Source organism: Rattus norvegicus, chromosome 3, assembly GCF_036323735.1.
Source record: "Rattus norvegicus strain BN/NHsdMcwi chromosome 3, GRCr8, whole genome shotgun sequence".
Taxonomy (NCBI): domain Eukaryota; kingdom Metazoa; phylum Chordata; class Mammalia; order Rodentia; family Muridae; genus Rattus; species Rattus norvegicus.
The window spans coordinates 129,698,919-129,714,110 of record NC_086021.1 but is presented as its reverse complement, the minus strand read 5'-3'; the positions used below and the strand labels follow the sequence as shown (position 1 = coordinate 129,714,110).

The 15,192-nt window shown below is 48.1% G+C and overlaps 2 protein-coding genes across 7 annotated transcripts; one reads left to right on the top strand and one right to left on the bottom strand.

Moving 5' to 3' along the window:
• On the top strand, positions 1-10,695 carry Duoxa1 (dual oxidase maturation factor 1). 6 transcript variants are annotated; one of them, XM_039104980.2, is made up of 9 exons: positions 1-86; positions 684-796; positions 6,139-6,153; positions 7,282-7,457; positions 7,749-7,806; positions 8,425-8,559; positions 8,837-9,050; positions 9,292-9,506; positions 10,161-10,603. In XM_039104980.2, the coding sequence occupies exons 4-9, from the start codon at positions 7,311-7,313 to the stop codon at positions 10,412-10,414; spliced, it is 1,023 nt and encodes a 340-aa protein (XP_038960908.1). In that variant the 5' UTR covers positions 1-86; positions 684-796; positions 6,139-6,153; positions 7,282-7,310; the 3' UTR covers positions 10,415-10,603. The 6 variants fall into 6 exon arrangements, with proteins under 6 accessions (XP_038960908.1, XP_006234919.1, XP_038960906.1 ...); XM_006234857.4 differs by having other exon boundaries at positions 6,139-6,200; XM_039104978.2 differs by having other exon boundaries at positions 71-86; positions 684-735; positions 6,139-6,200.
• Positions 10,696-11,454: 759 nt separating this feature from the next.
• Positions 11,455-15,173, bottom strand: Duoxa2 (dual oxidase maturation factor 2). Its single transcript, NM_001191965.2, has 6 exons — positions 14,888-15,173; positions 13,865-13,922; positions 13,361-13,495; positions 12,665-12,878; positions 12,187-12,401; positions 11,455-11,859 (listed from the first exon to the last, which is right to left on the bottom strand). The coding sequence occupies exons 1-6, from the start codon at positions 15,032-15,034 to the stop codon at positions 11,666-11,668; spliced, it is 963 nt and encodes a 320-aa protein (NP_001178894.1). The 5' UTR covers positions 15,035-15,173; the 3' UTR covers positions 11,455-11,665.
• Between the last annotated feature and the right edge of the window lie 19 nt (positions 15,174-15,192).

Below are 15,192 nucleotides of genomic sequence, written 5' to 3'. Positions count from 1 at the left end.
GCGCGTCCCAGCTTTGGGGCGGGGCACAGTAGGGCGGGATAGAGGCTAGCGCGGGACCCGCGTGAAAGGGGACCGGAGCATGAAAGGTGAGACCGTGTAGGATGCAGGGCTCCTGGGTGCCGAGGGTTCAAGCCATTTGGGAGGCGGGAAGGGCAAGTCTCCCTCCCCAAGTTCCAACTCTTGAGAGTTGAGGAAGAGGGTGGAAGATAAACGGGGTGCGGGGCAGGAGAGCTATTCCCAAATCCTCCCCACACAGTCGGGGCTCTAAAACAAAGATAATTACCCAACATTCACCTACAGATCAGACCTGGCGCCAAAGCAAGGTATTCATCTGTCCCCAAAACCTGTAAGTCTGGGTAACCAGAGTTCCTGGTGGAATCTCCCAGGTCTTACTCTCCTGAGAGCCTCATTTGTGTTACAGCCGCCCGGGATGCTGGCATGGGTAGGAATAGGGGATTTTAGGGGTGGACGCAGAGGGCACAAGTGCTGGAGTTCTGCCCTAGTGCGCCAGTCCGTCCCTCGTCTGAAGGCGGAGCGCCAGGGCCGAAAAAGTTGAAAATGACTTGAAATGGAAGTCGGAGACGACACCAGGCTGGGTTTATGGAGTCACAACCTGATCAGCAATTGAGTTAGAATGGGGAATTGTAAGAGACTCCGGACAAAGTGCATGGTTTTGGTGACAGGACGTCTACGTCTGGACCCGGTTCCTGACCTATTCCCACGACCAGGATCGCTGTGAGTTCCCAAAGACGAGCAGCGCCAGGTGCCACGCGCACAGTATCTGAAAGAAAGGAAGGTAGGGAACCATGGATCGGGTGGGTACAGAGACTGTGAGATCAGACCTTGAAGTGCTGCTCCGATACCGACCTCCAGGGGCGCACTTCTTGAGTCTACATAGATGAATTCAGATCAAGGGGGGATTTGTGAAGGAAAACGTTTGACAAGAAAGTAAGACAAGGCGAACTTCTTAAAGCTTTAAAAGTCACAAGATTTTTCGACACCGAATCTTTATTTCTCTTAACTGAAGTCTGGGTAGGTTGGATTGATCAGTTCCCTATCCCCGAGTTCATTACCACACATCACTGGAAAATCTCCCACTCCACGACCACACCCCCAACCCCACCCCACCCCCGAGCGCGCGCGCGCGCACACACACACACACACACACACACACACACACACACACACCTCTAACTTCCTTAGAAAGGAGGACTAGGTTAGGAGTTCTTGAAAAAGACTTCCTTTAGCCAGCCAGGGCTGTTTAATGGGCTTTACTTCAATCAGAGAAATAAACTATCACATTCCAGTAGCCATATATCATCACCCACCAGAGTGCTTGACAATATTAGACATGTCACCTAAACTGCCTTTATAGGAAGTGAGCAGTCCTTACTCTGCAGTTTCTGCAGATGGGGGCGAGCAGCAGAGAAAGGCTTTAGGGAGGTTCCAGATCGGGTCTTCAAGACTATTGATTTCTTACCCACTCGTCCTATAAACACTAGAAGTTCATTTCATCTTGTGATAGGTAAGGACTAGGTAACTAAATCTGAAATACTACTGAACACGGGGGCGAAAGTCGTAAGTACCTAAAGGCTGCCCTCCAGGCCAAGTGAGAAAATAGAACCCCAAAGTGAAGGAATTGGCCCTCCTCGGTGCAAAAGCGTCCAACTCATCACAAGGGGCCCCTATGAAAACTATAGTTGTCTATGTTACTGGGCACAGCAAAGTCTGGGTGCTCCTTTCTCTGGCTGTGCTTTTAAGGCTGTAGGTGTGTGTTTGATTGTCCTATGACTGCTTATGTCCATCAGTATAAAATGCATGTGTATCCCAGTCATGGTAGTGAGCTAAGGGACCAAGGGATAAAGTTAATATTGATGTGAGATTTTGCTAGATTAGAACCAATTCTACAGTTAGACTTCACTTGTCAAGCCTGAGAGAGAAAGACAGTCCCAAGAGAAACACAGGCTTTGTTGGCAAAGCAGAGTTTCCCCAGCTCCTTATTTCAGTAGCTCTCTTCCTGCTGAAGCCCTGTTCGCATAATAATGAAACCAAATTAGGATCAGTCCTGAAATTCAGCTTGACTGTGCCAGGCAATATAGAGTAAGGAGTGTCTAAGTCATGGAAGGGAAGAGCAGAAGAGCAAGAGACCAGGGGACGGGGGACCAAGCAAGGCAAATTATATTCAGCAACTATCACTTGCTCTAGTCATCCTTAATGCATATTTTGGAGAATTGCAAATAAGTTTAACAATGCCCTTTCTGTACGTGAGATACAGAAAGGCCTTTTGTTACTGTTTCTTTGATGCATCTTGTTAATAGAGATGAGCCATGCTCACAAAACTTTTATAACCTCTCGTTAAAATAAGCACAGGAATGCTAAGAATACGTGGTCCTGACTAAGATGCATTAAGTTAGTGATATCTGCTTATTCTGCAAATATCTGTGGTTGGAATTCACATATAGTATATAATATATAATATATAATATATAATATATAATATATAATATATAATATAATATATAATATATAATATATAGTATAATATATAGTATAATATATAGTATAATATATAGTATAATATATAGTATAATATATAGTATAATATAATATAATGTATAATATAATGTATAATATAATGTATAATATAATGTATAATATAATGTATAATATAATATATAATATGGGTTCTTCTTTCACTTTTTCCACACTTATTTGGTGTGTGTGTGTGTGTGTGTGTGTGTGTGTGTGTGTGCGCGTGCTCGAGCACATGCATGAATGCATCCTATGGCATGAAATGGATGTCAGAAGACAACTGTTAGAAATCAGTTCTTCCATCTGCCATGGCTTCTAAGGATTAAACTCAGATTTTCAGACTTGGCAGTGAGCACCTTCACACACTGAGTCACCTCGCTGGGTTTAAATGAGTTCTTCCTATGAACACTCTATGCTTTATCTTAATCCATGCCTCCTTTCTTCCTCTCCTTCCCCTCTCCCTCCCTTTCCTCTTCCTCTTCCTCTTCCTCTTCCTCCTCCTCCTCCTATTATTATTATATAGCCTTGGATTGTGTGAAACTTGCTCTGTAGATCAGGCTGGCCTCCAACTCAAAAAGATCTGCTTGCCTTTGCCTCCCCAGTGCTGGGATTAGAGAATGTATTACCATGCTCCCTATCTAAACTAAGACCTAAGGCATTCTACATTGTATAGCCTTTCTTCCTACATATACCTCCCTAGAAATACAATGGTTTCCGTTTGGGTGTCATAAATAAAAATTCACTATAAAAAATCCTTATGTTTTATAGTAAATGTCACTCGGCCAGGGGGACAGCTCATCCGGTGCAGGCACTTCCTGCCCATGCCTGACAACCTGGGTTCAAGCCTAAGAACCCACATAAAGATGAGAGGAGAGAATCAATCCTACAAAGATGTCCTCTCACTTCCATGAGCATGCCATGGGAAGTACACACACACACACACACACACACACACACCACCACCACCACCACCACCACCACCACCACCACCAACACCAACACACACACACGAACACACACATGCATAAAACAGTTTCCTTTTAATTAAAAAATTATGTGTCTGAGTGTTTTGCAGACATATATGCCAGAGTACCAAGTATGTGACTGGCTCCTGCAGAGGCCAGAAGAGAGCATCAGACCCCCTGGAACTGGAGTTACAGATGATTGCCAGCCACCACGTGGTTGTTGGGAATTGAATCCAGGTCCTCTGCAAGAACAATAAATGCTCTTAATTAACCTCCAAGCCATCCTTCTAGCCCCTCAAAGTAACAGACCTTTACTCTACCTTTTCAGCTAAGCTTAAGAGTAAGCTTCATGGTCAACTAAATACAAGCAGTCAGGTCTACGTGTTTACATTTCTTAGAGACCCTAGCTATTAGAAGAGGCTTTCTAGACAGTTCTTTGAGGTTACAAAATGTAGGTCAGGTTCATCAGATCCCTTCTTGGGCAGCTTTTAGCCTTAAATCGGTGGTGCTCTGCTAATGGGAATAGAAGTGTAGTGCAGGTAAACGAGGGGCATAGCTCCCTCTTGTGTGAAGACTCAGAATGAGACACCTGCCGAAAGAACTCATTCATATTCATTAATCTGATCCAGAGTTTGATTAGGCTATGCTACATGAAGACAGTACAAAGACGGGAAGATTAAATCTCTGCCCTCAAGGAGACTCTGTCTAAAAGGGAGATAAATGTTCAAAGAGATGAAGTGCGGTAATTATTGTGATTCTGGAGGTATGCTTCAGACACAGCTGGAATCTTAGAGTAGGAAGCCTTCCCACTGGCCAATGGCATTGGAAATAACTTCACACAGAAGTAAAATGGGCTGAGGCTTGAAGTGAAAAAGGGCGTTTGTCAAGGCTAGATCATTCCAGGTAGAGGACATAGCCCATACAAAGGCAAGAAGTTCGAAAAAAGCATGTCAGTCACAGAGTGGGGAAGAAGGGGCATGGCTCGCAAAGCACCTTCTATTGATAGTAAGAAATGAGATTTTAGCCAGGACAGAGAAGAGAAAGGATTATATCTGTTAATTACAAAAACTATTCTTGCTTGAGGCAAGGGAAGAGAATTGGGACTAATGTGGGAAGAGGCAGACGAGAATGCAATTGGTGGATAATTTCAAGAAGTACGTGGGCCTAGGGTATGTGTACAGTGGTCCTGAGACAGGCATCTTTGATTAATGGGTGGCGGTGAGGCTAAAAAGAAAAGAAAATAGAATAAAGGCAGAGTAACGGATAATTCCATTTGGAGCCTGTTAAATTTGAGGCATCAAAGGGGCATCCGAGTAGGAAGAGCCGCGAGGTAGTTGGTCATTTTGAGTTTGGAGATCAGGGAGACATCTGAGAGCTACATATAAGCCACAGAAACAGATAAGATTATCTAAATATTATTTTGTTTGGTTTTTGAGAGAGGGTCTTAGCTCAGGCTAGCCTGAAAATCTCAGTCCTCTTGCCCCACCTCTTCGGTGATGGGTTTGCAGGGGTGCGTCTGCACCATGCCTGGCTATCCCAGGAAACCTCGATGACACTAAAGGAAGAGAATCAAGATAGAATCCTGAGCTGCATAAATGTTTAGTAGAGAGGAAGAAGGAGGAGCCGACGTGGGGTGGCCAGTGGCAGGAGACCCAGGAAAACATGGTGCTGTGAGACCAAAGAGCAAGTTTCAACACTGTCACTGTTTTCAGATGCACCAGAAGAAGGCATCAGATCCCATTGCAGTGGTTGTGAGCCACAATGTGGTTGCTAGGAATTGAACTCAGGACCTGTGGAAAAACAGTCAGTGCTCTTAACCACTGAGCCATCTCTTCAGCCCCTAGGGGGGTTGGGGATTTAGCTCAGTGGTAGAGCGCTTGCCTAGCAAGCGCAAGGCCCTGGGCTCGGTCCTCAGCTCTTCTCTTCAGTCCCTAAGGTTTTTTTTAAAGTGAGAATTTCTCTTCAGATTATTTAGTGAGGTAATGCTAAAGATAAGAGTTCAGTAAAGTTAGGTAACAATGGTCAAGGAGACAAGATAAAGATGTGGAAACACCAACACAGACTAGTCTGCCAAAAATTCTGGCTGTGAAAAAGAAAGAGTGTGGAGATCAAGAAAGTTTCTCTCTCTCTCCCTCTCTCCCTCCCTCCCTCCCTTCTTTCCTCTGTGTGTGTGTGTGTGTGTGTGTGTGTGTGTGTGAGAGAGAGAGAGAGAGAGAGAGAGAGAGAGAGAGAGAGAGAGAGATATTTCTGTTGGGAGAAACTTGAATTTAGCCTTGGGAGAACAGTCCAATGGTGAATGGAATGCTGGGAGAATATTAGGGTTGGCTGATGGTGTGGTAGCTGTAGAGAGGCAGTGGTGGGAAGAGCCCAGGAAGATCTGCGGAGCTGGAGACGAGATGGGGATTTCTTTGGGGTGGAAGAGTCTAATACTTAAGAAGAAAGCAAAACTTTCACATTATAAACGGAGGCTGTGGTTGTAAGACTTGCCCAAAAGACAGGATTAAAAGTAGGCTGTAAGTCTCCCTGCCTCTTTGTCTGATAGCCTAGCGCTGCCTGTTTGTTTCCAATGGTGTTCTTTGCACTTTCCACACCCAATTTCATTTCATAAAGACCCTCTGAAGTAATTATTTCTGTTTTTCAGTGAAACTCGATCGAGGTGAGGTTCCAAAAGACAGACGCAGAATTCGAGCCCTCTGGAGCTGCGTGAGTCCAAAGCAACTGTTGCTTCCCACTTAGCAAGACCACCCCTGCTCAGAGAAAATCACAGGTCTCCTGGGTCCCCAAGACCCTAGTACAGATCACACCAAGGAGAATGACAGGAACTGGGTCTGTGGGTCTCTGGGACATTTCTAGGGTTCTTCTTTCAACCATGACTTTTATTTCTCTGAAGTTGTGGTGCATCTTACCATCAATGGCTGTTAGGGTTTAATTTGGTAGTACTTTCTACATGAACTGTGGAACAATACGGTGTCTTGCAATTAATGTTGTCTACACACTGATGAAATGGACAGGTATCATTTTACTAACATCCAGTGTATACAGGGACAGACAAGCTGTAAGATCAATTAAGCAACATGTAGACAAGCCAGCATTTGAGCTGAAATACTGCATGGGGATGTGAATGAAAGAAAAGTGCTATTTTGATGATACATGGGATAGTAGAACGTCTGGTCCCAGCACTGTGCCTCCTGAAGGACACTTTATTCAGGTTTTTCTGGAATCACCAGTTGAGCATCTGGGCAGTGCTGAGCCTAGGGATCAGCCCCATGTTGGTGTAGTTGAACTGTACACTTAGCAGCTTTTTGACTCTTGTTGCTTTGGAGACTGAAAAGGAAAGGCAATCATTTCATAATCTGTGCCATCTCCTATCCGTATGGCTTTGTTTGATAGTAAATACAGTCCTTTTTATGTTCTGCGATCTGCCTGTGCTAGAGCCCGGGGTAATAAAAGAGAGTTATTTTTCTTCAGATATTCCCAGAAGAAACGGAAACACCCTGAGGGTAACAATGGAGCTGGGTTAGAGGTTGAGTGGTTGGTTAGGAAGGGAGCAAAGGGCAGCCAGCAGAGACTGCCTGCCGAGACCCTAAATCTGTGACAGCCAATAGATGGGAGACACACAGCTGAAGGGCAGTGGAATGACAGGAAAGGGGGTGAAGGCGAAAAGACGCCAACAAAATGGGTTTCAGAGGTGGCAGGCCTGGCTTAGTTTATTCTTTGCTGCATCCCCAGCCCTATGGTAGTGTTTGGTGCACAGAGCACTCTCAATGAATGCCTCTCTTTGCAGCATCAACACCCCTGTGTACCTCCACCAAGATGGCTGCTCTTGGACACACGCTGCCCTTCTACACTGGCCCCAAGCCAACCTTCCCAATGGACACCACTTTAGCTGTTATTATCACAATCTTCCTGACTGCCCTGGTCACCTTCATCATCATCCTGCCTGGCATCCGTGGGAAGACAGTAAGAAACAAGCCCCAGGCCTTAAGACTTCAGCCCCAGAGAGACTTCATCTTCAAGAGTGAGGGGTATAGAGTCTGTCTAGATAGAAGCAGACCCAGGGAAGAAACTCCAGCCACGACCTTGCACATCTCTAGTGCAGAGTTCTCCACTCACCCAAAACAATAGATTGAGCATGATTCTGTGTTAGATAGGCTCAGTTTGTAGAGCCCGCTGCCCCTCCCCATCATAGAAAGAGGGAGGGCAACCTTGGAAGAAGGGCTATACTTACTAAACCCACCCACTCTGACTCAGAGGCTGTTCTGGCTGCTACGGGTGGTGACCAGCTTATTCATCGGGGCTGTGATCCTGGGTAAGTGCCAAATGCCACAGACTTGGGCAGTTGCCTCTGTCTTGTGAAGTTCTCTTTGTGGCCTGCCTCTCTTCTTTTTGTTTCTCTGTAGTGGCCACTGATTCCGGGTGTGATCCTGCCCACATACCTCTCTAACCTTGGTTTTAGCCCCTTACTTTTATCCTCCTCACCCTAAGATGTGTGAGCCAGGGAAAGTCTGCAGGATGTGTCTTCGAAGTCGTCCTAACTTTTCATTTGGGTCATAATGAATGTGAGCAGGAAGACTCTGCCTGGGAAGTTGCTTGCTTGGCTTCAGTGATTAGGAAAAACAGACCTTTTTGTTTTTTAAATTGATGTCTGTGTTTGCCCATCATGGTTTATGTTACTGCTTCCTTACCCAGCTTCACGATTGGCTGTCCCTAAATGGACTTGGAAGGGGGTAAGCAGAGTGTGAACATGGAAAATTTTAGATTCTGACCTTTCCCACAATAGCGGTTGGAAGACTTAGTAGGGAGTCAGACACGGGCCTGTGGATGGGTATATGATTACGACAAGTTCAGACACAGAGCCCTTGGAGTTCTCCTTCTGACTAACCCAGTAATGCCCAGACCTTCCTGAGTTGCAACTCCCCAATCCCAGCTGTGAATTTCAGTTCTGAGTGGTCTGTGGGCCATATCAACACCAACACAACCTACAAAGCCTTCAGTCCCAAGCGGGTCAGCGTGCACGTGGGACTGCAGATTGGGCTCGGAGGACTCAACATCACCCTCACAGGTGAGGTTCTTACTTGTGAGGGAGGGAAGGCTCTGCCCTGTGCCTTTGAGATGTATTGATGTGTTTTGTGGGGAGCACAGAATTAAAGTGTGCCTAGCACTGAAGTTTGGAGGAAGTGTGGACGCTGAGAGAATGGCAGGAAAGAAAATTCAGAGCTATCTTCTCTGTCAGCTGCCAGCTCTTGGCCTTCTGCCTAGAGTGAATGAACCCCTACCAGAGGTGAATGGTCCAATGAAGTCTTCTGGTTCTTACTAAGCACAGCTGCCCTGTTCCTCAGGGACCCCAGTGCAGCAGCTGAATGAAACCATCAACTACAATGAGGAGTTCACATGGCGCCTGGGCAAGAGCTATGCAGAGGAGTATGCCAAGGCCTTGGAGAAGGGCCTTCCAGACCCGGTGCTATACCTGGCTGAGAAGTTTGCCCCTCGAAGCCCTTGTGGCCTGTACAACCAGTACCGCCTGGCAGGACACTACGCCTCAGCCATGCTGTGGTGAGCATACAGGTTGAGACAGACCCTACTGGCTTAAACCCAGAAACAGATTTTTCTAGCCATCTGGTTTTCACTCAAGGGAAAATCCTGAGTGGAAGGAACTACCATTAGTTCTCGGTTGGGGAGCCCACAGGCAAGATTTCTTCTTCACGCATTCGGGACACCCTCTACCTGCGCCCTGCAATCCTCTCTAGCAGGTAGAGGTGCCTAAGCCAACCCTCACTGCCTCTTGGCTCTCTAGGGTAGCATTCCTCTGCTGGCTGCTGGCCAATGTGATGCTGTCTATGCCAGTGCTGGTTTATGGTGGCCACATGCTGCTGGCCACTGGCCTCTTCCAGCTGTTGGCACTGTTCTTCTTCTCCATGACCACGTCACTCATGTCCTGCCCGCTGCGCTTGGGCACTGCTGTACTGTACACTCACCATGGGCCTGCTTTCTGGATCACATTAGCCACAGGTGAGACCCTTCCCTAAAAATAAGGGCTCAGGATGGAGGGGAGGGACTATCATGTCGTTGGGTGGGGATCTGCTTCTAGAGGTTAAGATGTCAGGGTCTTTCTTAGAGCCATATCCTTCCTGGTTCCCTCCACCAGTTTTCTCTCTCCAGTGCCATTTCCTCTCCTCATCTATGCTCACTTCTCTGTCACATCCATTGTCCCTTGACTCTCTTTACATAAGTCCTCCAGCTTTTCCTGTGGTGTGTCCCTCCTGCATCTGCTAGCCGCACTTTCATGTCTCTTCCTAGAGGCCATGTGTGTCCTCATCTCATACTACCCCAAATGCCCTAAGTCAACCTGCCTCACTGCCTCACTCTCCTACCATGCTCTGTCAACTCCCTCATGTTGTCTTTGTGTCTCCTCCCATTCCCATCTCTCCCAATTCCTGGCCTGTCGTATTCTCTCTCTTCCTCTCACTCGGTTTGGAGTGTGAAAATTCAGGACAATAGATCCATGTCTGCAGTACAGACCCCTAGGACATTAAGTCATCTCTATGAATTCCAACTACTCTAAGGCAGCAGCCCAGACATCCCGGAGGGTTCTTCTGGTGCTCTTAGATGGTCTTGGAATGACTTACTAAACTAAGGCAAGACACGTGTCACCTTCACCCACAGGACTGCTGTGCATTCTGCTTGGCCTGGTCATGGCAGTGGCCCACAGGATGCAACCTCACAGACTGAAGGCTCTTTTCAACCTGAGCTCAGAGGACCCCATGTTGGAGTGGGGCTCTGAAGAAGGGGGACTCCTGAGCCCCCACTACCGGTCCATAGCTGAGAGTCCGGAGACTCAGGACATTCCCATGTCAGAGGCTTCCTCTGAGACGTGTCTTAAAGAGGAATGCCTCAAAGAGTCCGACTGTTCCCTGTAATGCTCTTCTGGTGGATACTGAGTTTCCAGACTGGCTGCAGGCATCACTGGAGCCCACACAAAACCAGCAGAACTGCCCAGGAAGTGGGTTTGGGTTGTGTCATGTGCTCCAATTTGTTGATGTAACAGAGCAGGGAGACACAACCTACTAATGCAAAAAATAAATGAACAAAAGTCCCAAGGTTCTGAAGACATGTCCGACAGGCCCATAAACTGTTGTCATGGCAACAGCACAGGGGTGGCTGTTAATGCACAGTAACAGCCTTCTTGAATGATTCAAGGTGCCAACCTTCCACCCAGCAAATATGTCGCGCATCAAATGCCCTCAGCATCGATCTCTTGCTTTGGGGGAGTCTGGGCCCCTTCCTTCCTTTCTTTCTCCCTTTTTCCCCCAGCTTTTTCCACCTCTGGGTCCACATTAGTCAGAGAACAATCATCATGTTTCAGTTTTAACATTAACTGACTGTGGGCCACATTCCCTTTGACCTTTAGTTCTGAAATGTGCTATGTAAGATTCTAAGATGTGAGAAACTTTAAACATGCATGTCTGTGCACCACTTGGATGCAGTGCCCGCAGAGTCCAGGAGAGGGCATTGCAGACATACCCTGGAACTGGACTTACAGGAAGTTGCCATGCGGGTACAAAGACCCCAATCCCAATACCCTGAAAGAGCAGACAGTGCTCTACCAATGAACCATCTCTCCAGACCCCAGGATTTATATTTTTATGCCTTATTGACCTCTTTCTTAGCTCTCAGATACAAACGTAAAAGAAGGCAACCGGAAAGAATTAGTGAACAAACGCCAAAATCCTGATCTTTGCCAATAAATTCAGTTTGGCCAGTAGAGATTTGGGCAGAATATGACTGACCACCCCTTGGATTAGCTCAGGAAGATGCAGGTACCTGTCAGTTCCTCTCAGGTCTCACTAGAGGGCGCGCCTCTCCCAGAGCCCTACTGTGTTTCTCCGGCTTCTACAAATTTCTCAAGGTTGTAACTCCAAGGGCCAAGAGAAGCCAAGGAAATTGACAGGCGAGGGAATTTTGAAAAAAAAAACGAAACAAAAAAGTTTATTTACAGTTCTCCTGAGAAATCCATTCTCTAGAGCAAAGGTGTATCTGGGGCGCCCCCTTGTATTCCCGCATGGGTATGCAGTCCTCCAGACTCAGCTGTGCTCCTGGCACGCGCTCTTAACACTGTCTTCAGGTGTGTGGGATCCCAAGGACGGATAGAAATCCGGAGTTAACTCTTTTCATAGGAGAGTGGTAACATTTAAGTCTGGAGTCTTAGACTGTCTGTGTTGAGGGTTGTCGAGGATGAAATGTGAGTTTCCGTCAGCCTGATTGCTACAGTCTTTGACATTTTGATCCAGTAAGGCTCGAAGGACGCTGGGTCGAGTGTAGTGGAGAATCACCACCAGCCCTCCGAGGAGGAGGCTCAGGATGCCTGCGCCGGAGGGAAGAAAGACAGAGGGAATCAGGGATGCAACGCGCGCCTTGCCACCATTTGGAGCCCGTCCCTGGAATTTCCTATACGCACAACCCTCAGAAAGAACTGATGCGTATTACACGATGCACGAGTTCTCATGCAAACCTGGACAAGATACTGAACCCTCCCAAACTAGCTCTTCTCAACTGTAAAAAAACCCTGTCCCCACCTTCTGCCTGCTATGGAGACGAACAGATTAAGTAAGAGAAGTCGTTCTGTAAGCTGGAGAGCGCACATCCCATACACACCCCGGACACCACCAGGTAAGCGTCCCTCGGTACTCACCGGTGGCCAGCGTGACCCAAAAGGAGGCGCCGTAGTGAGGCGTGAGGGCGGCGGAGCCCAGGCGGAAGTGGCAGAGCGGCACGCTGGAGATCGAGGCGAAGGCGAAGACGGAGAAGAGCGTGAAGGCACCCGTGATGAGCAGAGCTAGACCTCCATAGAGCGGAGCGGGCATAGAGAGCAGCGCATTGGCGATGATCCAGAAGCAGAACGCCACCCTGTGAGGGAGCAAGGCGGCGCTCCTTGAGCGGAGTTCCCAGACCAGGACTGCTGAAGGTGTAGGGGAACCCCCGTAGGAGAGCTGGCTCCGGAGCCTCCCCTTCCTGTCCCTCGGCCTCCTCCTATAGCTGGGACAGGAGTTTCCGTGGGTTTTGCAGATGGCCAGCGGATCCTGCCCGCGAGGCTGCAGTTCCAGCTCCGAAGACCGAGCTCTCCAAGTCACATGCACCCTGCCCCATCCCCATCTCCATCATAGGCTCACCATAGCGTTGCCCCGGCATAGTGACCGGCATAGTGATATTGGTGGTACAATCCGCAAGGACTGTTCGGTGTGAACTTCTCTGCCAGGTATAGCACTGGGTCCGGCAGTCCCTTCTCCAGAGCCTGAACATACTCCTTGGTGTAGTCTTCATTCAGGCGCCAAGTGAACTGCTCATTGTAGTCAATGGTCTCGTTCAGCTGCTGCATTGGTGTTCCTGCGGGAAGCCATGGGGTCATGGCACTGTGCAAGCAAAGCCAGGGACACGGAAACTAAGCAGTTTCAGATAGGGAACTAAGGGTGGAGCAACTGTCCGGAAAGAGATAGCTTAGGTAGTGGTACCGGGAAACACAAATTCAATAAGATCAAAGGTTTTTTGAGCCTGAGGGATGTGAAAGGGTCCCCTAACACAGTGGTTCTCAACTTTCCTAATGCCATGACCCTTTAACACAGTTCCTCATGTGGTAGTGACTCCCCCCATAAAATTTTTCGTTGCTACTTCCTAACTGTAATTTTGTTACTGCTAGGCACCGTAATGTAGATATCTGTGCGTTCTGAGGGTCTTAGAGGACCTCTGTGAAAAGGGAGTGGGGGTCGCGACCCACAGGTTGAGAACTGGTGCTTAACAAGCCTTGCCATTCAGCTCCTAACCACAGGATCTCCTGGCCCCAAGAGCCCGCTTTGCCCCAACCTCCTTACCTCTGAGTGTGATATTAACGCCCTCCAGCCCCACGTGCAGACCGACATGGACTTGAACTCGGGAGGTACTGAAGGCTTTGTAGGATGTATTGGTCCACACTCTCCCCACAAACCAGTCTCCACTGAAGTGTACAGCTAGGAGGAGATGCACACAGTGACGAGTGGGTGAGGGGAAGTGGGGAAACGGAAGCTAGAGGCTTAGTGACGGGAGATGGAATAGAAAGACAAAGGTCGAGGAGCCTGGCGCAATGAGGTAAGGGCAGACTAGTGGGCAAGCACAGTGGTGGAGGCAGGGGGGATACCTGGGCAACTAAACACTTCTCAAGATCAGCTTGGGCTACATAGTTAGGGACTGTCTCAAAACAAACAAAAAAGCCCATGGCAAAAGAATAGATAGGGGTGCTACAAATAGGTGTAAGTAGAAGAGGGACCTGGAAACCCCAGGTTCTCGGTGCCTTTTCTTCCCTACTCTCGCCCCCCCCACACGTTACCCAATTCACTCACCCACAATTTCTGCACCTATGAACAGGCTAAGAAGAACTCTCACCAACCAGAACCAGCGCTGCAGGAAAAGATACACACTGGATCAGGCTTGGGTACCGCCCAACCCATCCTCAAGGCCCCCCTTGACCCCATTCCACTGCATTTCTGATCTTTTGAAGACATGCATGCTTTCCCTTCAATACGCCAATGACATTTCTGATAGTTTCTGGGCATGTGCTTCCCTGACCATGCCCCCTCGCCTACTTCCAGGTCTACCTTGCCTGGCACTCTCTGGCTACCTTTATACCCCCTGCTGTCTGGCGCCTGCTCTCAGCCACTAATTCAATCTCTGCTCGGTGAGGCTCAGTGAATTCAGAAGTGCCAGGCAGACAGGGGTCAACTCTCCCAGAAGAGGGAGGCCCCAGGGACTGGTAGTCGATTAAAGGAGAGGGACTGCGGATTTTTCTAGATCTCCCAGTTCATCTGAACCAACAAAGATCAACACAAAAAGATTAAAGGTCTTCTCAGACGTGTAACAATGTACGCTTTAGGATGGTTTAGGAAGCTGGGAGCATTTGGTGGAAATTTCTTTTGCTTGCTACGTGTTTGAAACCTCTGTGCAACCCTCTGAGTCTTTAACTCAGCACAGTAAGGAAAGCACAGAAGACCCCATTCTCTTGGCCAGAAGCACAAGACAGAGGTGCTAAGGTATTCAGAAAGAGAGAGGGGTATGGGGGGGATCCTGACAGCACCGGAAGCCTAGACGAATCCCAACCAGTATTGGAACCAGTATTGGGCTGGTTCCCACTGTCTACAGCATCTTCCAAAAGAAGACAGCTAGAGTCTCTTCTCAAGATTCCTAGACCAGGGCTGTCCGTTACAGAGTCGCTTACAGCACCAGACTTCTGAATTTGCTTTTGCTGAAACTTCCTTAGTCTCCTCTGTCCTGAGACTCCAAGAAACACTCTCTATATCACTCTCTTACCCTGCGAAATGAGTTTCTTCTAGAATCCCTCTTAGGAGAGCTTTGAGTAACCCCCTTACCGAGTGCCCCCGGATTCCAGGCAAGATGAACAGGAAGCTAGCAGCCAAGGACAAGAATACCAGGATAACGATGAGCAGCGGTACGCTGAAACCGGCGGCATGCCTGGGCTGAGGGTAAAAGGGTAGCACCCCGTCCCAAGCAGTCATCCTGCAAGAAGAGAAGTGCCCGCACGCAGCGAGCTGGAGTGAGTGATAAAAAGTCTGAGCCCTGCGGCTCTCCTAAGAAGCACAGAGGCAGGATGTCCCGAAACTCTTTCTCCTGGCTCTGAGGCTTCGCGCAGCGTTCACAAAGAGAAGCAGACCCT